The following is a 25778-nucleotide window of genomic DNA, read 5'->3' as shown; positions in this document are numbered from 1 at the left end:
AGTGGTCCACCTAAGATTCATCAATATTCATATATAAGGTCTGAGATAGTGGCTGCCTTCAGACTTATATGTTGATATTAATTCCTTATGTGCTGTGAAGCTACCTATGTATCAACTTACAAGTTGACACAGATACCAAGACATGATCCTTTTTTCTTAAAGCTCTTCAGATAGTACCTTCATGCCTGCCACCAGAAATGCCTCGACCAGATGGCACGCTTCTTTTTCTGTAGTGTCATTTACATTGCTTCCTGAATGTGGCACCTGCTTCGTCTAGAGACACAACATAGAAAGTATATAGGTCCAGTTTTTGCCCAACGACACTGTTTGCCACAATCAGCTTGGCACAGTTTCATGCTCAAAGCACGACTCGTAAAGCTTTCTGCATCTTGAAAGTCCATCAGATAGGTGTGTCACAGTCTTAGGGTTTATGAAGTTCAAGATTAGGGGACTGGATTTTCGTGTTGCTGCTGTCAAACTATAGAATTTAGTTTCTCTCAGAATTTGGGCCACCAAACCTCACCTGATCTTCCATGTTGAAAATACTGCCTGACCAACTGAGACCCAAAGTTAGTGTTAAGATGTCACTTCAGTATTGCTGATTAATTGCTGAGCTCAGCACATCAAACAACAAAACATTGCTTTAAAAAAATGAAATTAAATAAAATCACTTTAGATCCTTCAAGTTCAGGTGTGGTGCCCTGCTGAATGCCAAGTGAACATTGTCTGGGAAAAAGAGCACACTTGCACCTGTTCAGCTCTTTGCCCTACTGCTGTGTAGAGAGATACTTCTGTCCTAATTCATCCCTCTTTTTTTCTTTAACGATGACATTTCACAAACACAAGGAGATTACCCTGCCTGATATTTGCTGTAAAACTTTAGTATCTGACAGTTTGATTTTGCCATCAGTGTTTGGACATCTAGTAAAACTGTGTTTCTGTCTTTATTTTCCTATTCTAATTCCCACTTCTAAGATATCAGTTAAAAAAAACTTCTGCATGAAGTAGCTTTCCAGATCATTCAGATGGGAGTATTTTAACCTAGTCACTTGAATAAGAGATTACATATGCCTATCACCCTTAATTTCATGAAAAATCATATATACTACCAAGAAACATTTCATTTGCTTAAGTCATTGCACACAGTTGTAGCCACCGGAAATATATATAGTTAGTTGCCAATTTTATATAAGCTGTAGAAGTACACTTCTATTTTCTTGTTAGATTTGTTCCAAGAACAAGAGAACTGATAATTCATGTAGATTCTTTAGACTGAGTCAGTGAGCCTGTGAGAAACTGGCCTGGTATAGTATGTCCACTAATTAAAGTGGGCACCTTGCACCGGTCCAAACAACACTCATGGTGATTTAAGGAGTCAAAGATAACCTTAGAAAGCTATCCAAGTGGTAGCTGTGGGGAGCAGCCTTCAGGCTTAGTTTTGAAAGAATGTTAAGCAGCTTGTTTTACCAGAATGCAACCTTATTGTCAGGGGCGGCTGGTGACATTTGAAAGTGGTGGGGTGTAGCGAGCGAGCTCAGCGAACAAGCCCGAATCCCATAAGGAGGGTGTGGGGGGGTTACCCCCCACCCCCCCCGAGAAAATTTTGAAAAAAGAGAAGAAAAATCATGCATTTTCAAGCAAATTTGAGAAAGCAGGAAGGTTAATAAAGCAATTGTGAAAGTGCAGTTTTTACATTAATAGATGGCATAACATTGGTAGCTGCTTATTCAGTATAACCACAGAGCTTCATACATTCCGTCCTATTACGCTCAGGTGCTGAATTCAGACTTTAAGACTTTCATGAAAATCTCAGCTCTAAGAGTAGAAGAAGTTGCACAGCAGTTGGGAAACAGCCTTCTGCAGATCGATATTTCAGGAGTCCATATGGTGAGACACAACCCTCAGTCATTTGCATTCTAGTGTCCAAAAACCCATATGTTGCAACTAGGTCTATTAGAAGCTGCTTGGAGCTGTTCGACTGAAATTCCTATTTAAGAAGATAACCCAATCCCTCTGGAGTCTCGAACTTTACTCCAGGCGTAATTGTCAAGAGTAAAACTTGACAAAGCCAATAAATGTGATTTTTGTATATTGGGAAATTGTTCCGCAAAAAAAGACGCAGACACACAACGACACACCAGACACGATGCACAGGTAGCACATGCACCAGGGAAGCCAAGGCCCACTCTATGTACATTTTAAAGAATTGGTAACAAACGCTCACAAGCCAGACCTAAAAATCACCATTCCCCAAGCCCAACACCACCTTTGCCTAAAAATACACTTGTGAAACCTATGTACACTGGGGACATTCCATGCTAGATTTTCAATCAAATTATCACTTTATTGGCACAGCATGAACCTAGCTCCCCGAGACCTAAGTTGGAAACCTCTTGGTAAAACACACTTTCTGTGATTAAAGAGAGTAGTGCCAGGACAATTTACATCACAGTGCGCATTCATAAGAAGCCCAAACAGTCAAAAAACTGAATTTCCAACACCTACTTGAAGGACCGCCGGTGCACATGTTACATAAATATGATCTGCCCAGTGATGTAATTTAGGGGTCGCAGCTGCTGCCCCTGGCTGCCCCCTTGCGGCCCCTGGCACTGCATATGCAATCCCTGGCCTCAGAGGTAGCAAAATCAGTGCCGGGAACATAGAGAAAGCCGTCCTTATGGACATCGGTTGGGGCTCCACACCCCTCATTTTTTGTAGTTTTTTTTATTACACTAATAGTGAATAATAATATTCACTATCAGTGTAAAAAATGGAGTACAATTAGCAGGAATATGGCCCTCCCTGGCAGCTGAAGTAAGTCACATTTTTGTTTAAATGTATGTTGTGTGCATGCGTGCAGGTGACAGTGCGTTTATGTGAGAGCGAGTGTATGCCCGAATATGTATGTATATGTAAGCATGTGTGTGAGTGAACGTCAAGGTGAAATGGCTTGTGATGTCACTTCCGCTACCCCATACCTGCTGGTGAATCGATGTTCATGGATCTGTCTTCCAAAAGTAGGTATCATGAAGATACAATATTTGCTAGTAGTCATTTCAAAAGGCAGCGAAGCCAGCTGATTGGAGAAACATGCAGTTAGTGCAGCCAATCATAGCTGTTGAGAAATGTATCTTGGTATGAGTCGAGGTTACCCCGCAATGCTAAGTTTTTGATCGTTTATGTGCAATAACATTTTGGATGCAGAATTATCGTCCAGTTTCCTCGTGTTTCCCCCATAACAAAGCCATTTACAGGCCATAAACCCACACCACTTGTAATCCCATTTTACCCAAAAACAGGAGTTTTCATTAACTGCCCATCAGTGGTGGGGCTTTGAGAGACGTGCGTGGGAGGGGGTAGACAAGAGCAGGGGAGCTTAGGGCTTTCCACAATAAATACTCAAATAAATATAAGCAACCCATACATTTCATGTCTTGAATAACATTTTTCCAAAAGTGTATTGATTAAAAAACCCTCACGTTCGAAGAAGAGCTCTTGAAATAACCAACATCTTTATCGTCTGTCACGGTGGCGAATAATCTATTTCCCTCCTGCAATGAAAACATGTTTATGGTCCCAGTAGGAAATGATGTGCCTGGTAGAAACACTGGATGCGCACCAGAATAAATGCCTGTGACACAGTGGGAAATAATAGCTATTATTATTATGATATATGGTCCTTGGTGGTCAGCACTATGGGGGCTCCAGAGCACACAGCCCTCCCCTACTTTGGGATGTGTAGATTTTGGAAGTTTATCGCCTGTAAACTAAAATGCTCAGACACAGTGGTCACTCATAAATGCAGAGATGGGCACACCTTAAAATACACATCTAACAGTACCTTCAGCGATGCTGGCACAAGGGGCTGTATGAACACGGGTGCTGGCACCCCTCACCGGCTACCAGGCGGTCACTTTAATAGACTGGCTAAACATTTCAAGGCAGGTGATGCTAAAGAGTTTACAGTATAACAAATGGCCTGGCTAGTTTTATCTCTAACAAAGGAACCTGAGCTGCAGCTTTAATTCCGATTAAACCCAGGCAGAGATCTCTTAAGGAATAAGCAAAGGGGGCTATGGTCGAGAGCCCCTGCCCACTGCCAGGGGGAGCACACATTTGAGGCTGCTCCTCACACTGTGCCTCTTACACGTAAACAAACTCAAAGGCCACAAAGATGACCACAGTGTCTGTTCCTGCACTACTGTGTCCAACCTTAATATGGAGGCCCACTTAGGTTTACTTTTTGTCCCAGATTTTCGGGACAGTTCCCAGCGTTTACTCTCCTGTCCAGGAATGCCCTGTGTGCTACTTTCCTCAAAGGAGTTCTAAGTAACATGATTAGAGAAAACAATGGCAAACCTTTCGCTGGCTGTGACATTATTGGATAATAGGCCTAACTTGTTTGTAATGATGCATGATGGCCTCACGGAATCGCAGCATTTGCACATGGATGTGTCATCAATATACTTTACTTACTCAACTCAACTTTTTAAGCGAGCAGCACGCACCTCAATACTTCTGTGTGACGTGAGTGACTCTGTTGTCTGTGGACAGTGGACTGTCGGACGTCTGCTGGGTGCTGCTGCGACGACGACTGGAGCCGGCCCCCTACACTACAAAGAAACAGAAACTAGTGAAACTAAAGAACGTCACGGCGCGCGCGTCCCGAATGGCCAATCACTGCATGGCTTCATGCTGAAGTCACACAGTGATTGGCCATGATATGCAGTGTGCTGAGCAGTGTGCCCCCACCCACGCGCGGCATCCAATAATGGATTTTGCGTGGTGGACCAGCCAATCCTGGCGCAGGATTAGCTAGGGGGGTACACTGAGTACTCGCCCTGGCGCCCTATGTAAATCCCGGGCCCGGCTGAAACAGCACCCCCGGCCCTCTCTCAGTTGCGGAACTTCACTAGGTGTTTGGCACGCATGCTCAGGCAAGTCACAGCCCTAACATTCTCCTGCGCACAGTGTTGCTGGCCTGCTACAAACTGTCCCTCAAGCTGCAGCAGACCAGCAGCCCCGCCCCCACCCCCTGCGCACTCCGCATTCCATCATCGCCGTGTCCCGGATTGAAGCACTGCGCTGTGGCGCTTTATTATTGTTTGTGAATTCTAATAATTACTTTTACTCAATACTCAGTGTGCTTGCCACTGTGAGTCCAGGCTTAGTGGGGCTACGCCCCTACGCCCCAAAGGACGCACCGCGGCTGCTTATTGTATTGGTTAAATGAAAGGATAACCACAAAGTAGTTATAAAAATATGTATTTGTTATTATAACACACCTAAAATACCTCACAGTATCTGCTCCACACAGATAAACACCAAGCACACAATACTGTAGCAAAGAAACAATCGTAGGTAGCACTAATACACAGTGGGCTCCAGGGGGAGATCAAACCATATACTAAAATAGTGGTATAAGAACCACAACTCGAGTCAAGACAGAGTCTAGCGGTAGTAGAATCGCTGGGACCCTAAGGAACCCCCCAAGGTGAGTAAGAAGGGATCCCATGGAGGACAGGTGCAGTGTGAGAACATGACCGCGTGCAACATACAATTCAATGGGAGAGTCGCAGTTGCAGTTTTAGTGTTTAAGGAATCTTCCCAGTAGATTATGAAGAAACCATTTAGAACAAAGAAGGTTGGAGAGCCACCCCATCTGTGGACTCCACAGTACCAAGGCTACCTATCCCAGGGAAGCCGGGTGCATAAGGTCAAATTGGCGTCGGAAACCGCTGTCGTTCTCAATGGGAGTCTTCAAGGAAATGCCATTGCTGGAAAGAAGAAAAGTGTCCATTGGAACCCACAGGTGGATTCTTGAAGGAAGGAAACTGAAAGGGAACAGAATCTGGGTCACTCAGGAGTTACCAGGGACCCGGTAGACGAATGCCCACCGATGTCGGGTGCTTCAGGTGCGAAGAGGGAGACCTTGACTCCGCTGCCAGGGGGACCAGGAAATGTCGAGGTCTACCAGGAGTCGGATACAAGCTGTCCCACAAAGGATGTCGAGTGCTGAGGGGTCGGTGTCCGGCAGGAGCACCAACAAGCTTTGGCAGCGGCAACCCACGAAGAAGGTTGAGGAAGGTCATGGTCTGGCTCAGCAAGGACCAGGAGACTTAACACAGCAAGGGGAGTCAAGGCAGGCCTGGAGCAACCAGAGGAGCCCAAGAAAATCAAAGTTGTCCCTCAAATGGACCCACAGGCCCAAGGCACAGGAGTCACAAGGGGACCTCTAGCAGTTTCACAAAACAACAGCTTGCAGGGCACAGAGTGTGAGGAGGCCAAAGTCCTTAGTATGAAATGTTATGTTATGTTATGTTATGTTATGTTAGGCTCATTTATTTAGCGCACAGATGCTCCAGCAAAGGAGCGTCCTGGCGCCCGACAAGGTAGCAACACAACACAACTGGACAGAACAGAACGGGGAAAAATTTAAGGAAACAAGAAAGTTTTTACTGCTCGACGGAAAGAGAGCAGGTCCCTGAGGGTGCGAATCGCCGGGGGAAGGGAGTTCCACAACACTGCGGCACGAACTTGAAAAGAGCGTCCGCCTGCCCTGCTACGCTTAAAGCGGGGGACGACCGCCAGTTCTAGGTCGGAAGATCTTAAAGCCAGGACCGGAACATAGCGGGACAGTAGATTGGAAAGGATCGTAGCAGGGGATCCCTTGAGAATTTTGTAGGCTACACAGAGGACCTTGAACCGGATCCTTTGCGCAATTGGAAGCCAATGCAGCGTACGCAGGGTGTTAGCAGTAGGGCAAAATCTGGGTAATCCCACAACAGCTCTCGCTGCGGCATTCTGGATGCGCTGCAGGCGGGTAATTTCCGATTGATTTAATCCCGCTAGAAGGGAACTGGCGTAATCAAGCCTCGAGATCACAGTTGCTTGGATCACAAGTTGCCTGGTGGTGGCATCAAATTTTTTTAGCACAGGCTGTAGTCCACGCAAAATGCCAAAGCAGCAGGCCGCCGTGCGCTTGGTATGGCAGACAAAGGTGAGAGTAGGGTCGAGCCATACCCCAAGGTTTTTTAACTCAGCGACCGGAGTTGGCGTAGGACCCAGATCCGACGGCCACCACCTGTCTCCCCAGAGTTCCGTTTGTTTGCCAAAGATCATGACCTCCGTCTTACTTGCGTTCAGCTGGAGACAGTTGGAAGTCATCCAGCTGGCGACCGCCCGAAGCCCATTCTGGAATCTGGGGGCATCCACATCCGCATCCCCGCTGATCGTGAACGCTAACTGGGTGTCATCAGCGTATGACACCATGGTCATACCCCAATGCCTGACCACCTCAGCCAGCGGTCTCACGTATAGATTGAATAACGTGGGACTCAGCGAGGAGCCCTGGGGGACCCCCAGATCCAGAGGATGGAATTTGGACTGATAAGGCGGGACGGTCACGCAAAAGGAACGGTTGGCAAGAAAAGAACGGAACCACTGGAGAGCAAGGCCAGTAACACCAGCTTCCTCCAGACGAAGCAGAAGGATAGGGTGGGACACGGTGTCGAAGGCGGCGCTCAGGTCTAATAGTACCAGCGCCGCCGTTTGCCCCGCATCTAGCACGGAGCGTAAATGCTCCACCATGTACAGTAGGGCAGTCTCTGTGCTATGCCCAGCCCGAAATCCATTCTGCGTTCTGTCTAAGATGTTTGCCTGAAGAAGATGGTCCGAGAGGACAGAGTTGACGTGCGCCTCCGCTACTTTGGCAGGCCACGGGAGCAGTGAAATTGGACGGTAGTTCTCGGGCTTGCCGACGTCCAAAGACGGTTTCTTAAGAATAGGCATGACTACTGCCTGTTTCCACTTCAGTGGGACTACGCCAGATGTTAATGACGCGTTAATCAGAGAGCAAACCGGCGAGAGACCGTGGGATGCTAGATCTTTGAACAAGGCTGGCCGTAAGGGGTCAGCCGGTGACCCTGACTTCACCTGCTGGGCCAGTTTACTGAAACTTTCTGATGTTAAGCTCGGGAAAGAATGTAAAACATCCAGAGCTAAGGGCTTGAGAGGTCTCTCGACAGAGGGTACAACCGAGGGAAAGGCTCTATAGATGGCGTGAACCTTTTCCAAAAAGAAGTCCGCCAAGGTTTCACAGTGTGCGATAGAGCTCTGATGAGTCGCAGCCACCTTTTTAGCAGTAAGGTCTTTCAGGGCCTTAAAAATAGTTTTGGAAGGGTTAGTGCTGGTGCGAAATTGCAAGGCGTAGAAAGCCGCGCGGGTTCTGCAAACTGCACGATGGTAGAGTTTTACAGTGGCCATATACAGAACTTTTTTGTCGCTGTTATAAGTTTTGCGCCATTCCCGCTCAGCGCGCCTACAGGTGCACAGAGATTGGGGCTATCAATAGCTGAATGCACTTGGTTGGGGAATGCCAACAAGCATATGGACTTGCAAATGTACGTGGTGCACAGGGGTTCGGGTTATGCGGTCCCCACGAGGGATACTGGGCTCAAACTCGGTGAGAGGGCAGCTCGACCTCAAGGAATGTAAGAACCCACCTCCTGTGTTGCAGGAGCCTTTGGAGTCCGCAGAAGCTCAGGATCAGCAGACTGGTCAGTTGCCTTACGGTGCCTGCGAATGCAGGTGAGTGACTCCTTCACCCCAAGGGAGATACTTCATGTGTCCTTGATGCTCCACAGGTCCTGCACAGAGCCTGTATGGTGCATGTGCACAGACAAGGCTTTGGACGTAGAGGGAGTCGAAGTCCAGCGAAGTTCAGAGTGTCCAGACGGTTGAAGGTCAGTGCTTTCTTGATCAGAATCTTGTCCACATTGAATCTACGGTCCTACAGCAAGGTAAGCTCCTTTGTACCCACGGGAGAGAGTTGACAGATTCAGGGGACCCTCTCAGGGGAGGGTCAGGACAGTATGGAGGATACTCCCCTGTCCTTTGTCCAGTTTTGTGCCAGAGCAGCAGCCAACAGATCCCAGGGCTGGTTTGAACTGGACTATGCACAGAGACACCAAGTGTGCCCCAGATGCAGACTTTCAGGCACTTTGGTAGTGCACCCACCCAGCCCCATACAATAAATCCTGTCTGGGAGGTGGTCACACCTCCCTGTGACAGGATGACTGCTGTCCTACCTTCCCCTGCTCGAGCTTGGCTCAGCGGCAGGAGGGCAGAAATGTGTCTCTGGTCGGCAGCAACCATTTTGTGCTGCCCGGGTCGAGAAAGCTGGTACCAGGAGGATCAGGGACCCCACACAGCTTGCTTCAGAAGGGTGGAATAATACCTCCCACACTGGATACCAGAGTGGTGGTATGATTCCAGGTGTTTGATACCAAACACAACATCTTTTGTTGCAGCGGTTTTCGAGATAGCATTTTATGCAAGCATATAATGCGTCTCTACCTATATGTCTGGCTGCCTCACCAACAACCCGGGAGAATGGTCTCCGAAGGCTGTAGAGGGGCTCTGCTCAAGCATGGGCACCCTTTCATGTAAAATCCAACACCCTGCCTTCAGGGTTGTCAAGGCCTGCTAGAGGTGTGAATGATAGGTTTTAAGTGTAGTGACCTATAGATATAGTAAACCTATAACTGAAGTAAGTGGTGCATGCACCATCTTACAGAGGCTGCAATGGCAGGCCTGTAGTTCCATTTTGCATGGCCTTTCATGGGTGGCATAATACATGCTTCAGCCCATGGGAGGCCTCTGGGGTATTTATGCCCTGGATACATGTGTACCATATACTAGGGACTGACAAGGGTACCCCAGTTTTCAATCTGGAGTGTACCGAAGTACATGCATAACATTTTAAGGAGAACGCAGATAGACTGTGGTCCTGATTAGCAGGATCCCAGTCAGACTAGTCAAAAACAGCGTAACATCAAACAAAAAGTGGGGGTACCATAAGAAGCAGATCCTACGTTCCTATTATCCTGGTATACTAATGTTGCATCAACATTGGCATTTCTCCTGTTAACAGTGATACTCCCAATTAGTTGTATGTGCTTGAAATCATTAGTATGATTAATTTCCTTTTCAAAATGGCTTGGAGCTGAAAATATGTCTTTAAACACTCCTAGTTGTAGCGTTTCAAGTTTCTCTTGGAGCGCTTGGAATGATTTCCAGAGGTTGACTTAGTATCCCAGTAGCTCCCTACGGTCAATAGCTCTCCTTAGTAATTTCAGATGACAACTTATTACTCCTCCTTAAAGTAAATTGATGAATTGCAGGTAATCTTAAGACTAGTATATATGACTGCCAAGTTCAGTATGTATACTTCACCACCATGTATGAGGTGTGTGGGTTTCTTAAACTGTCAGTCAGATTTTGCTTCCATCCACCACAAAATACAGCATGGGACAGTGGGTAAGCCCACTTTACCATTTGTCTTTCTTGACTTTGAGTGACTTCACAGAGCTTGTGCACATTGTTCACATCCACCTAAAAATAGTTCCTTTCTTTTCAGTAACTTCAAATGTCGAGTTTTATGCATTTGTTTTAGCTTTAAATAACCACAATGTATTTTGCCTGAAGTTGGGTGCCTGCTTTTCGAGTAAATTATTTGTAATCTCTTTTTAAAGTTGCTGTTACAAAGTGTGGAAGTCACATTGTAACTTTGAGCAGCCTATAGTCTGAGTGCTTGGATAGGTCCTTATTTATTCTTGTCACCTTCACAAATATTATTAAAATTAATGACTCAAGTGAAAGAGTATTTATTTAAATAGCATCACTGTTAAAGCGGACAGTTAAGGGAATGTTTTTAAAGTTCAAGTTTTTATTATGAGCATATTGCAACCACGTTTAGGTGGTATCATGTTTTATTCTTTTTATCTTTGTGGCATACGCATGCAATACCAAAAAAAGTGAACTATTTCACCTGCTTGCCAAGAAAAGACAAGACATTTTGCCTTTGCCAATGCCTGTTTGTGTATGCTTTAACTGTGGGCTTATGTCTGCCTTATTAATTTCCAGTGGAGGTTGCTTGAGGTTGCTAACATGGGGAAATGCTTTGCCAGGAAACCTTTACTACAGTGCCATGGTACATTCTTTTATTCAGTAACTTTTACATTTGTCTGTTCCTTTAGTATTTTTCCACCCAACGAAACAAGTATGTACTACTGGAAGGGCTGCTTGAAAACATAAATTCCAACAAAAACAATTTCCCTTCTCATAGAGAGCGGTAGTTTCGTTAAAAATGTGTGATAATCAGGGTACGACACATTTTTACCAATTAACAGTCTGTAATGGGGATTCTGGTTTGACACTGAAGATTGGAAAGTGCAGGCACTTCACTCAAAAAAACAATGGTTCTCCTTTGGTGGTAGATACAAAAATGAAAAGGAGACACCATAGCATTTATGTTCTTTATTACATATAATTAGCTTTATACCGCAGTCACAGTTACCCTTCTCTTTAGACAAACACCCAACACTTTTGAGACACAGTCACTTCTTTCGGGGCTCTGAAATTATGCAGTTCCAGTGCACATTGTTCCTTTTCAGTCTCCCAACATACTATTTGTATTTTGCTTCTAAACCTGCCACAATGTATTTATGCTACGTTTTTATACAGGATTCAAAGGTGTTCTTTCTTAGTATATGAGTATAGATATGTACACTCACGTAAAATTATGTCTAAGTAAATGATATTCTCTTTTTATAGAAATCATTTTTAATCAATAAGCATATTGCTGTATCACTCATGATATTTCCATCACTGACTACCTCTATCTTATGACAGAGAAAACATGCAGTTGGCCTGCTGGAAATTATTATGGCAAGTTATATTTAACAATCCTGCAGGTCACACTTAAATTCAGCTATAATATCACTCCGTAACAGAAATACCACTGCTGGTCATTACCACTGGATTTAGCACCATGTTATAGATGTATGGTGTGAACAGTCATGTATATGAAATCTAAAACTCCAACACCTCCCCTTCCGTCTCGAGTTCCATGCACGAAAATGTACTAGCTGAATCTCGAAATCTGCCTTCACTTATCGCCACAGCTGTATTTTTTTTTTTTAATTCCAAGCAGATTTTAAAATTCCACTTTTCCTCTTTCCTGATGGATTGTTCCTTAATTTCTGAAACTTAGGTCCCGATGTAGGTAATTGTGAAAAAAAGATTTCTTAATACCAAAATGTTACCGATTCGGTATTAAGAAATCGGTATTTCCTATGTAGGTAAGTATTCGGTAAAAAATACTAAATCCTTAATATTCCTTATTACCGAATCGGTAATTGAGATTCGGTAATAAGGAATACCTACCCATTCATTCCTATGGGCTTGGAGGCCCATAGGAATGAATGTGAAGACAATCAGTATTACCGATTCGGTATTACCGAATCGGTAATAACGGGAGGTATTTCAAGGGTGCCAAGGTGTCCAAAGGACACCCTGTTGCACCCCTGAAATGTGCATGTGTGCACATGTGGCACACATACATGCCCTAAGGGCATGGATGTGTGCCACATGGCACTTCTAAAAAAGCAAGAAAGTGCTTTTTTAAAGGAATTCGGTAATTACCACCAACTTGAAGTTGGTGGTAATTACCGATTTCTTAAGGCCCTAAAGCACTCTTTTATGTGCTTCCTACATTGCATTTAAGGAATCGGTATTACCGATTCCTTAAATGCAAGGGCAATAATGAATGGGTATTAAGGAATCGGTATTTACCGATTCCTTACCTATATTGGGAATGGCTAAATACCGGTCGGTAACGGTGAAATTTACCGAATTCCACCGTTACCGACCGGTATTTACCCACCTACATCAGACCCTTAGTTCCTATTTTAGAGCTTGGCGGAGAGGGAATACCACTGCAAATAGACATTGCTGACAACCTTCAGGGCTGTCGGTTCTCATTATCTATTTAGAATCCGGGGTAGCACTGTATTTACGTTTGAAAGCCTCCACTGACTCCACAGCATACACTTCTGACCTTGTTGCCCAGCAGCCAAAGGACCCTTAAGCCACAATGATGATTGCTTCATCCTATTGAGAGTAAGACTGGGTCAGGCTAATGTCAACGATTTTCCCTCCCTGTGTTCATCATGCGATGCATGGTGGATGTAAACAATAGTTCAGGAGAAAGAATACATAATTCAACACATTTGCAGAAAGAACTCAATTCAAACCGAAATTGTGTTTTTAAAAAAAAAAAGAAGATACAGAGAAAGGAAAAAAGAGTAAGAAAGGTTAGCCATTTAAGTGATTTTCTCTTTTTTTAGATTTCCTTTGGACTAATAGACTATGTTCGTATGCCAAGGCAGGCTGTCCCATATCACAGCCCTTTAACGACTGACTTCTATCAGCAGGACCACTGTAGGGTATACACCTGCCTTTTACCTGAGTAAGTCCCTGTTTCTAGTAAAGCACCCATTTGCAGTGCACGCAAGGGCCAATTCGGTTTTAACGTTACCTCCTTTTCTCCTAGAGTGATTAGATCTTCTTTCAAACGGACGAAAATACCAACATCGTATGTGGTTACTTCGCCGTATCCTCAAACAAATCTATTAGGTGAAACATTTTTTGTTTCCATTTAATTTGGCACTCTATCCACAATGGTGATGGTTTGCATGAAGTCGTAACCTTGTCACGAATTTCGGTTCTCTCCGTGGTCACAAACGGGCCATACTTGTCACAAAAAAATTCACTCTTTCACTTATTCTTTTTCTTTGCCCCCTTTTTTCTTTTTCTTTTTCCTGCTAAATTCTCCAAGGGAGTCCAAAAAAAGTAAAACTATGTATTTATGCTTACAGAACTACTCACGCTCCTACGTTCTCCTTGTCCTGATGATGACTGCAAGTTTTCACTGTGGTTGAAACGCCGTCGACATATTGGTGGCACCAAAATTATAGAGGGCTCATAATTTGATGTGTATATTGAAACCCTTCTATTTTGAACAGAAGTTGTGTTCGCCACTTGTTTGGTTTTTATTGATGTACTGTATTTTTAGCAACCAACAATTCACTCATGAGCGTATTATTCTGACTAATAACAAATAATATAAAAGTTTTTTGATATCTTTCTAAATTACCTGTTGATTTTTTCCTGTTGTGCTAATTGAAAAAAATATTATTTGGTCCCTTGTTTCTTTATCCTTTCTCACTCTTTTTTCCTTTCTCTGTATCTTCTTTTTTTAAAAAAACACAATTTCGGTTTGAATTGAGTTCTTTCTGTAAATGTGTTGAATTATGTATTCTTTCTCCTGAACTATTGTTTGGAACAATTATTCACTACCCCTGGTTCAGGTGGGTGGGTTGCCTCTGTGGTTATACACTGCATGGTGGATGTAAGCACAGAAAATATTGAAATCCACACATGCAGAAAGAAAACTCCTGGTGTGTCTGTGCTGTTTGTTCTTCCCTTAAAGAAAATTAACTTGCACTTTGTGAGTTTATTTTCTCAACAAATGTTTGCCAAGTAAGCACTTCAAAAATGGCTCCATTGGGCAAACCTTCTGTGTTGTGAGGGGAGCCAACTCAGCAGCTGCTTTTTCAAAGCACAGATATCGCACCAGATAGGCAGGGATTTCTGAATATGGCTGAAGGTCCTCAGCCACAGAGAAGGCAGCCATAGCCTCAACACCCCGGAGAGTTGGTTGACTGACTTCAAGGGTCTAAATGACACCCTTAGTTTGTACAGTTTGGAATAACGTGCGATTTCTTGTAAATGCTAAAATTTATGTCCAGCTCCAGAAATGCATGAAATACCATTATGTAATAGATTCAATCATGAACATCCCATTTTGTTACTGCTGCCATGAAACAGCAGCATTTTAGTTCCCAAGATTCTCCAAATGTGCCTTGTCTGATAAGTAAACAATTGTAGAACATGCAAGCCAGACTTGTGTCTTCAACTATAAGTGGCTGTTGGACTAAGCTCTCTATTCAGGGTCACCACCGAGAAAACTTTTGGCCTTACTCCTCCTGTTTTTGTTCAATTCGTTTTTGTTGACTTATGACTATGATCACTTTAACGCTGCTTAACAGTGCTAAAGTGCTTGAACTCTCTCCATTAAACAAAATAAAAAAATAAAAAAAACATTTATATAGCGCGCTACTCACCCAGAGGGTCTCAAGGCGCTTGGGGAGGTGGGGTCCGCTACTGCTTGAACAGTCAGGTCTTGAGCTGCTTCCTGAAGGCGAGGTGGTCTTGGGTCAGGCGGAGGTGGATCGGGAGGGAGTTCCAGGTCTTGGCGGCCAGGTAGGAGAAGGACCTTCCTCCTGCTGTGGCTCTTCGGATGCGGGGGACGGCGGCGAGGGCGTGGCTGGTCGATCGAAGCTGGCGGGTAGGAGTGTAGAAGTTGAGGCGGCTGTCGAGGTATCCTGGGCCTTGGTTTTGTAGGGCTTTGTCTGCGTGGGTGAGGAGGCGGAAGGTGATTCTCTTGTTGACCGGGAGCCAGTGCAGGTCTCTCAGGTGTCCGGAGATGCGGCTGTGTCGGGGGATGTCGAGGATGAGTCTTGCTGAGGTGTTCTGGATCCGCTGAAGTCTCTTCTGGAGCTTGGCGGTTGTTCCGGCGTAGAGGGCGTTGCCGTAGTCCAGTCGGCTGGTGACGAGGGCCTGGGTGACCGTCTTCCTGGTCTCGGTGGGGATCCACCGGAAGATCTTACGTAGCATGCGCAGGGTATTGAAGCAGGACGAGGAGACGGCGTTGACTTGTCTGGTCATGGAGAGGGAGGAGTCCAGGATGAAGCCCAGGTTGCGTGCGTGGTCTGTCGGTTTGGGTGCGCTGCCCAGGGCGGGGGGCCACCAGGAGTCGTCCCAGGCGGAGGGCCAGGAGCCCAGGATGAGAACTTCGGTCTTGTCTGAGTTCAGTTTCAGGCGGCTGGTCATCATCCACTCGGCTACGTCTGTCATCCCTTCGTGTAGGTTGGCTCTGGCGGTGGCTGGGTCGTTGGTGAGGGAGAGGATCAGCTGAGTGTTGTCGGCGTAGGAGATGATGTTGAGGTTGTGTTGGCGTGCGATGGCTGCGAGGGGGCTCATGTAGACGTTGAAGAGGGTGGGGCTGAGCGATGATCCCTGTGGTACGCCGCAGATGACTTCGGTGGCTTCTGATCTGAACGGTGGAAGGCAGACTCTCTGAGTCCTTCCGGCGAGGAAGGAGATGATCCACTCCAGTGCCTTCTCCTGGATTCCGACGTTGCTGAGGCGTTGCACTAGGGTGCGGTGGCAGACAGTGTCGAAAGCCGCGGAGAGGTCCAGGAGGATGAGGGCCGCTGTTTCTCCGTTGTCGAGCAGGGCTCGCATGTCATCGGTGGCTGCGATGAGGGCGGTCTCGGTGCTGTGGTTGGCCCGGAAGCCAGACTGCGAGAGGTCGAGGGATCCATTCGTCTCGAGGAAGGGGTCCAGCTGCTTGTTGACGGTCTTCTTGATGACTTTGGCCGGAAACGGGAGGAGCGAGATGGGGCGGTAGTTTTTGAGTTCGGTGGGGTCCGCTGATGGTTTCTTCAGTAGAGCGCTGAGTTCGGCGTGCTTCCAGCTCTCCGGGAAGGTGGCGGTGTCGAAGGAGGTGTTGATGATGTCCCGCAGGTGGGGGGCGATGACAGCATCGGCCTTGTTGAAGACGTGGTGAGGGCAGGGGTCGGTTGGAGATCCGGAGTGGATGGAGTTCATCGTACGGATGGTGTCTTCGGTGGTGATCGGGGTCCAGACGCGGATGGAGGTGGTGGGGGGCGTTGGTGCGGTCGTGGGGAGCGTTGGTTGCGTGCTGAAGCTGTTGTGTATGTCCGCGATCTTGTTGTGGAAGTAGGAGGCGAGGGAGTTGCAGAGGTCTTGCGATGGGGTGATGTCGTTGTTTCCGGCGTTGGGGTTGGAGAGCTCTTTAACGATGTTGAAGAGTTCCTTGCTGCTGTGTGCGTTGTTGTCCAGTCGTTACTTGAATGTAGTTTTCTTGGTGGCGTGGATCAGTTGATGGTGTTTTCGAGTGGCGAGCTTGAGGGTGGTCATGTTGTCTGGTGTTGGGTCTCTGCGCCAGGCTCTTTCGAGGGCTCGGCAGTTCTTTTTGGAGCTCTTGAGTTCGTCGGTGAACCATGGTGCTTTCTTACTGCCGGGTCTGTTAGGCGGGGTCCTCAGTGGGGCGAGGACGCCTGCGCAGGTGCTGATCCACTTCGTGAGGTTATCGGCGGCCTGGCTGGGGTTCGCTGAGCTGGTGGGAGGGTGCTGGCTCAGGGATGCGGCGAGCTGGTCGGCAGTGATCTTGTTCCAGCTCCTGCGTGCAACCTGTTGCTGGTGATGGTGGATCGTGGTTCTTCTGAAGCTGAAGTGGATGCAGCTGTGGTCCGTCCAGTGGAGTCCGGTGGCGTGGCTGAAGACGATGTCCTTGCTGGATGAGAAGACGGGGTCGAGTGTGTGTCCGGCGTAGTGAGTGGGAGTGGTCACCAGCTGCTTGAGACCGAGGTTGGCGAGGTTGTCCAGCAGGGTGGTGGTGTTGCGGTCGTTGTTGTTCTCCAGGTGGAAGTTGAGGTCCCCGAGGAGGATGTAGTCAGCGGAGGGGAGGGCGTGCGGGCAGATGAAGTCGGCGATGTCTTCGCTGAATTGTGTGCGTGGTCCCGGGGGTCTGTAGATGAGGGTGCCTCTGAGGGTGGTCTTGGGTCGGTGTGGATCTGGAAGTGCAGGTGTTCGGCGGTTGTGAGGGTGTCGTCGGTGTTGGTCGTGATGCGGATGGTGTTCCTGTGGACGATGGCGATGCCTCCTCCGGTCTGATTGCCGCGGTCCCTCCGGGTGATCTTGTATCCGTCCGGGATGGCGATGGCGATGTCAGGCGCTGAGGAGGAGTTCATCCAGGTTTCCGCGAGGAAGGCGACGTCTGGAGATGTGGTGTCGAGGAGGTTCCAGAGTTCAATGGCGTGTCTGTGGACGGAGTGAGTGTTGAGCAGGATGCATTTCAGGTGGTTGCTGCTGGTGCTCGGACTGGTGGGTGAGCGTGTGGTGCAGGTCCGGTTGCAGGTGAACTTGCAGGAGTGGCAGCTGAAGGGTCCGTGGGAGCGTCTCGGGGTGGCTTGGTAGCAGCCCGGGATCCGACTGGTGTTGAGTGCGTTGAGTTCGGTAGAATCGTAGGACAGCCGGGTCGTCTTCCGTCGGTGGGGGCCAGGGGTCCTGGCCTTGGGCGCGGTCCAGGCGCGGACGGGCGCAGACGGGCTTACCTTTGGCGCGCCTTCGGCGTACAATCGGCACGCCCGCTGCGCGGGCGCACGGTCGCCATTTATGGCCAAGTGCGAGGGAGGGAGGAGCAGCTGGGAGGCGGGAGCGGGGAGGGCACAGAAGGCAAAGGGGGTGTGTCCTTAGACACGGCGGCGGGAAGTGGGGAGCGGGGCGGGAGGGCACCGGGGAAAACGGCAAGGGAAAACGGCACAAGGGGGCACAGAAATCCAAAAAAGGGGGCAAAAGCCTAAAGAAGGCTACAAGGCAGCACAAATACCTAAACAAACACAGTAGCGCAGGAGGCCACCCCGAGCGACGGCGGGGGGCGTGGTCAGCAGGCAGGCTGGCTCAGCGAGGCTGAGAGGCAGCGGCAGGCGGGGAAGCACACGCTACAGCTGGTGGCCGTGCAGCGCGGGGGTGTCCTACGAGTAGGACAATGTGAAATTGCCTTACACTCAGTTGATACATTTAATTTGCTTGTAAGTCCTTAGTAAAGTGGAATTACATATACACAGGGCCTGTAAATTAAATTCTACTAGTGGACTTGCAACCCTGATTGTGCCACCCACTTGAGTGGCCCCTTTAAACATGCCTCAGGCCTGCCATTGCAGCCTGAATATGCAGTTTTAAACTGTCAATGCGACCTGGCATAATACATTTTTTGCCAGGCCTAAACCTTCCTATTTAATACACATAAGTCACCTCTAGGGTAGGTCTTAAAAAACCCATAGGGCAGTGTGCAGTATGTTTAAAAGTTCGACATGTACTTTTAAGTTTTGCATGTCCCGGTTGTGAAAAGCTCTTAAATTTGTTTTTCATTACTGCAAGGCATACCACTCCCATTAAATAACATTGGGTTACCTTATTACATTGAAAAGTGATAACTTTCATTGGGAGCAGGTAGGAATAACAAGTCTGGTATCTAAAGAATTGTAATATAAAAACCTTCTTTAATGGTAAAGTTGGATTTTAAGTCACAATTCGGAAAATGTCACTTTTAGAAAGTAGTGGTTGCTGGCAGTTAGTGTTTGTATATTGCTCCCAGACAGGGAAACAAAGGGGAAATAGGTGTTATAAGGATGGGCCATCTATGATTTGATGGGGGGGGCAAACCTATCATCTACCACACTTGCACATCACAAAGATTATCCCTCAGCACATTTACAAAGGGTTTCACAATAGTCTTTTGTGTCCCCAGACAGGCTGGGGCCAGGTTAGGAAAGCAGGAAATTCCTAGCACTTCTGGAGGTGGAACACTCTAGAAATTTTTTCTACTGTAAAGCTGCCATCAAGTAGAAATAGACTCTGTTGAGTTTTGTCCCCAAGTGGGTCCATCCCAGTTTAGGACCCTTGGAAGTGGGCCTGAAGGTGCTCTACCAACCCAGCACTAGCCTTCTGGGCAATTCCGACAAGTGCAATGCATCTCCTCGCAGCTCCATATCAAATCTGACTCTACACAATGCATCTGCGATACAGGACATCACTTCGCAGCCCACAGCTGCTTGGAACTGCTACTGTGTGATGCATCCTCAATGCTTGACTTCGCATCACAAGCTCCTATTGACGGCATCCTCGACGATGACAGGTCACAGCATCACAGCCCATGGCTCTTCGGAAGCACCAGTGCGTGATGCATACTTGACGCAGGACTTTGTACTGCAAGCCCCCATCGACAGCATCTTCGAAGACAACAGAGGACCTCCCATCGCAGGCCTCACAGCTTCTTCGGAACCGCTGCTACATGAAGCATCTTCGACAAAGGATCTCGCAGCTCTCCACAACCAGGATTTAAGGTACTTTGTTGAGAGGGCCTAGCTTGGTCCCTGGTTCCTGCCTGTGCTCCATCACATTCAGCCTGAAGTTGTGACTTTGTCCTGACCCAGTGTGACCAGATCACCACAGTTGGCACTTTGTGCTTCTAGGCACACTTTTTTCACTTAAACCTTTGAAACTGCTTATCAACAACTCTGCTGATTGAATTTCTGTCGTTTTGGTGTCAAATCATTTATTAAATTGTACTCTATTTGTCTAAAATGGTTTGGGATTTTTCTTGTGTTGTGTTTTCACTTTATTATTGCTTAATGTGACGCATAAATACTTTACATATTGCCTCTGTGTTTAGCCTGACTCTTTTGTGAATGGTTAAGCACAAGTTAATTTGGGGTTTGATTGTGTTTCACAGAAACAGGAATTGTGGTTGCTGCTTGAGTAGGGTTTCACCCCTCTCAAACTACAACTCAATTTCCTACAGTGACATTAAAAGTATGCAACCTTTGTATTAGTTTAATGGGACCGCTTCTTTGCTAGCCATTCAGATCTTACTATAATGTTACAAATGCTGTGTCTTTAATTGATACACATTATTATCAATAAATAATTCAGTATAGAACTTACACTGCATGTTCACTTGTTATTTTTTTTACATATGGTTGATATTTGTAAAATTACAATGCCACTTATCAATTAGATTCTGGAAATTAGCTTGAGTTGTAACAAAGCGAGTGCAAACCACATCTTGCTACTTTGATAGATCAGCCCACCTACACTTCATCCCGGTGTTCAGGCGAAGACAACTGTAGTTTATTTCTAAAGCAGAAAAGGAATACTAAGAGACAGTGAGGCAGTCTTATAACTGAGGATCAAAACTTTAAATCCGCCACCCACCTCTGGTAATGCACGTTTGAAAACACAGAACCATACACTGTCCATTGATCTTCATACACCTGTGGGTGATGCACCTGTTGACACTGAAAAGTAGCAGAGGTCCTAGAAATGCTGCCCGTGAGGGCAAGGTAGACCATCTGGAATTGAACTCTTATGAACTGAAACCAGCAACGGGCTCTACCATAAGAGCCAGTGTGAGCTCTTCTGCAGCTGACCAATGGAACTCTGAATACACTGTTGACTTCAAAGCAGCTTTCACTTTCTCCTATCATATAATGTGTCAGTTCATGTTATTCTTGCATTTCAAAGAATTTGTACTCATTGACTCTCGTCTCCCAAACATCTTACTTGGGATGTCACTAAATGGATGATAGTGTCAACAACCTCCTAAGGCCCACTTATACATGTGTAAATGCTCTTCAAATGTACATATTCACTTTATAATCTTTTTGTGTTTTTGTTTTCTTCTCTGGCATATTATTTCTCTGCAGAAACCCCATTTTCCTACCCTGCATTATTTCTGGTCTTGGTTTCCTCCTCATTCCCAGCCTGGATATGAATTTACTGCTGTCTTTGACAAGTGGAAACCTCTGACATTATCCAGGGTGGGAATGTGCCTTAAATAGTCGAGGTAGTAAGTTTTCATGAATCTTCTCTGGAATACCAGTTGCCTCCCCCCTTGAGGAGATTTGCTCACCTGTAAAATTACACCACTCCAGGAGTATGAGTGATGAACACCACACAAAATGTTATTTTACTTTGTAGAACAAAGACAAAGGGGCTCCTAAACGTAATGTAGGTGCACACATACCTTTAAGTTTTAAGACCTTGGTGCCCTTGCCGATAAGTAAGGGTACCCTACCACTGCTGTTACTCTCCTTTGGTCTCTGTCGGTTATGAGAACATAGAAAACTGGATTCTAAATTCTGTGTTAACAGTGAACAGTTTCTGTTCCTTTTCCTAACTCCTCAGCAGTAAGGAGAGGATCTTGAGGGTCTAAATATGGCAAATGGAGTTAACTTTGAGATTTTTTGGGGTGTCAAAAGGCGTGCTGTGTGACTTACACTACTCTATTGCATTGTGGTGGATAAGTGGCCATGCTTTGCTCACACTGGTCTTTCATGGTATTTAGAATATGAATGGTCATGCTTGTCACACTTGACTCTTAACTTTACTCCAATGGCATGCTAGTTTTAATAACTCCAATCTGCTGTTTAATTTGCAGAGAATTACTAACAGTTACCTATTCTGCCCTCGGTACAGGTGGTTCATGTAAGGTTTCTTTGCTTTTGGTGCCTAACCCAAGTGTTGCTTGTACCTTGTAGCTTTGCCGACACTTTTCCAAAAGGAACTCCAGAACCAGGAAGCCTCAAAGGAGAGCACCACAAAGCTCAGTTGCACGCTCAGCAAGGCTGGGGCAGCAGTGCAGTGGAGAAAAGACGGTGTACTGCTGAAGGCCGGTAGGAAGTATGAGATGGTGCAAACAGACCTCACTGCTGAGCTCCTGGTGCACAATGTTAGAGCTGAAGATGCAGGAACCTACACCTGCACCTCAGGAGACCAGTCTACGAAAGCCACACTGACAGTCATTGGTAGGGGCTGCTACTTTCATACATCCTTAGTTCTTGTGTTGTGATACCTAACAATGTTGGTCTTGTGACGTCACTTGGAACAGCTCATCTATAATCTTCTAATTTCTGTGGCCTGAAAACTCTTTGCTCAGTCTTGCTTTTCTTACTCACTCATTCCATTCCTAAAAGATAACTACTCTTCATCTACTCTACATCTTCATCTACATCTATAAAATGATACTACTTATCTTATGGAATGTGCTTTATTTTGTAAATGGAGGAATTAACAAAATATACTCTTTTTATATGCAGGTTCATTAACCTATTGTGATGTACTTTAGACCTAACCACTCACGTGAAAAGTCTTGCACTGTCACAATCTTTTCCTTTTTTCGTTGATTTTCACGGTCTTTCCTCATGATGTTGACCTGCGGTTGCATTTACAAGCACACATCTCCCTCTTTGTATATACACATCATATTTCCAATACCCATGTTTTATGACCATGTAATGCCATCACTGTAAAGGCATCAAATCGTGTTTGGCTTCTGATTCATCTGTATGGTGTAAAGCCTATGAATTGTAGATTTTGCCAACACTACTAACTTTGTAGTTACACTACACAGACATATTATTTGTCTGTGTATGTATGAATGCAGATTTGGAGCTTGCGGTTCAGGGGTTTCTATTTTCATTATCTACATGGTATAAGGGAATTTGGCATAAGTCATCTTGCTGTGCTTCCCTATGCCAAAGTGAAAGGGCAGGAATGCATCATATTTTTGCAATACAGTGCATTCCTGTCCTTTCTCCCAGTGCTGGTGCGGTTTCGGCAGCCTAGCGCCAATGCAGGCACCCTTGCACTATGGTGCAAGAGTGCCTGTGTTGTCCGCAGGATTGTTTTCGTGCAGGAAGGGGCGCATTCCACAAATGTTGAATCTTTGTTAGAGGGCTTTACACCGCTTGAGATGCAAGATCTAGTCAATCTCCTAAAGGCAGCTCGATCTGGGTCGCCCATGGACCCGTGCCCAGTCTCAATCATCAAAAGCTTGCCTGAGGCCATTGCTCGCATCCGTACTCCTTTGTTTAACACCATCTTAAATGCCGGGCAGTTTCCCAGGTCCTGGAAATCAGCATCAATACTTCTGCTGATAAAAAAACCGAAACTTGACCCTTTGGATCCTAACAGCTATAGGCCTATCTCGCGCTTCCCTTTACCGACCAAATTGATCAAAAAGGCTATGAATTTCCAACTTAGCAAGTTTATTTAGCTCATTAATGTTCTAGATTCCACACAATTCGGTTTTCATACTGGACACAGCACAGAGCTTGCCTTGATCAAAGCTATGGAGGAGGTCCGAGAGGTAATGGACGAAGGGGGCACAGCAATTCTGATCATGCTAGATCTGTCAGCAGTCTTTGACATGGTCCACCATGAAGTCTTGATGGATCGTTTTATCGCTGCAGGGTAAAGCCGGGACCCTCCTGAAATCCTTTTTGGCAGACAGAACTCAAACGGTGTATATGGGGAGACATAGGTCCAAGCCTTTTTCATTTCCTTGCGGGGTCTCACAGGGCTCCTCGCTTAGGGCCAGATGTAGGAGCCCAAATACCGGTCGGTAACGGCCGAATTCGGACGTTACCAACCGGTATTTGGGTTTTCAGATGTAGGGGCCATTATTTTACAGAATCGATAAATTTACAGAATCTGTAAATTTACAGATTCTGTAAAATACCGAATCGGTATTTTTACCGATTCGGTAAATCCAAATGTAGGTGACACTCCTGAGAGTGCCACAGGCCCTTAAGAGTCGGTATTTTACCACACAATCCTATTGTGTGGTAAAATACCGAATCCAGGTGTGCATGCACATCTGTACATGCACACTGTGCAATGTGACACACAGACATGCCCTTAGGGCATGTATGTGTGCCACATGTTACACGTGCCTGTATTCGGGGTGCTAGAGGGTGTCAAAGTGACACCCCCTGCACCCTTGCAGGATTCGGTATTTACCGAATCGGTAAATACCGATTCGGTATTGCCCATTGATTCCTATGGGCTTCAAGACCCATAGGAATCAATGGGCAATACCGAATCGGTATTTACCAATTCGGTAAATATCGATTTTTACAGATTCGGTAATTCAAATAAAGAATTTACCTACATCTCCCTCCTTCTATTTTACCGATTCATAAATACTGAATCGGTAAAATTCGGTATTTATGAGTCGGTAAAATAGAATTACCTACATCTAGCCCTTAGTCCCATGCTTTTTAATATCTACGTGAGTCCGCTGGCAGCACTAATAATCGCTTCTGGGCTCCAGCTAACTTCTTATGTGGACGATACACAAATCGGAAACTGGCTTAAGATGTTGCGAATGTATGAAAGCCATCACCGGCTGGATGTCCTCAAACTGCCTCAAACTTAATGCAGGCAACACAGAGGTCATCATTTTCGGCAATAATCCCAACATCTGGACCCCTGATTGGTGGCCTGTGGAAATGGGAGTCCCCCCTGTCCCCACCAGGAAAGCTAAGAACTTAGGGGTGATCATGGAGAATAAAATAACCTTTGGGGAACAGGTTAATGGAGTCGTCTCAACAAGCTTTTACCTCCTCAGAGTTTTGAGGAAAATAAAATTCTTTTTGCCCAAGGAAAGTTTTAGAAAGACAGTTAACACGCTCATTTTGTCCCTCTGGATTATTGTAATAGTCTGTATGCAAATATTCAGAAGAACCATCTATACAGACTCCAGCTGGTGCAAAATGCGGCAGGTAGGCTGATTAGCAGCACGCCAAGATTCATCTCTGTCAGGAAGGAAATAAAGCAGCTTCACTGGTTACCTCTGATACAGCGTGCTCAATTCAAAGCACTGTGTACGGTGTTTAAATCTCTGACGGGTTGTGGCCCTGAGTATTTGAGGAAACATTTTCAATAGTATGTCCCCTGGAGACCACTGCGATCAGCAGAGGCAAATTATGTGGTTGTTCCTCGAGTCAAAAGAACCACCTGGGGTGTCAGAAGTTTTATTGTGGGTGCTGCCATCTTATCTCCAGAAAAACACAGAGATACTGGCCTTCAGGAGGGGTTTCAAAACTTCCCAATAACGCTGAATTATAGCTTCTGTATCCAGTTAAGCATCTGCTAGTGCCAGGACACCTTTGGGTATAAGTGTGCTCTATAAGCTTTTTTAACATAGCACAGCATAACATAATATTCCGGCACAGAAACAATTCTAAGAGGTGTTTTTCTCTTTCTATGTGTGCTACAGAATGCATTACACATAGAAAGAGGAAATAACGAGGAGAAATAAAGACATTTCTGCTTGTTACGCCTCACCTCGGGAGGCGTACGGATTTGGCACTTCTCCAGGTTTACATGCTCTTGTAAATCTGGATCAGCATCAAAATCAATGGGTGTTGTGTGAGAAA

General features: G+C 46.1%; 1 protein-coding gene across 1 annotated transcript in view; it reads left to right on the top strand.

Annotated features, from left to right (window-relative positions):
• The window catches only part of OBSCN (obscurin, cytoskeletal calmodulin and titin-interacting RhoGEF), a 2124484-nt gene that overhangs the window by 541555 nt on the left and 1557151 nt on the right, over positions 1-25778 (top strand). Inside the window, exon 38 of the mRNA XM_078665296.1 lies at positions 22095-22361. Within this exon, the coding sequence (XP_078521422.1) occupies positions 22095-22361 (267 nt within the window). The remainder of the gene's footprint in view (positions 1-22094; positions 22362-25778) is intronic.

This window comes from Lissotriton helveticus, chromosome 10 (genome assembly GCF_964261635.1).
Source record: "Lissotriton helveticus chromosome 10, aLisHel1.1, whole genome shotgun sequence".
Lineage (NCBI taxonomy): Eukaryota > Metazoa > Chordata > Amphibia > Caudata > Salamandridae > Lissotriton > Lissotriton helveticus.
The sequence above is the reverse complement of the archived record's forward strand: the minus strand, read 5'-3'. Positions and strand labels throughout refer to the sequence as shown.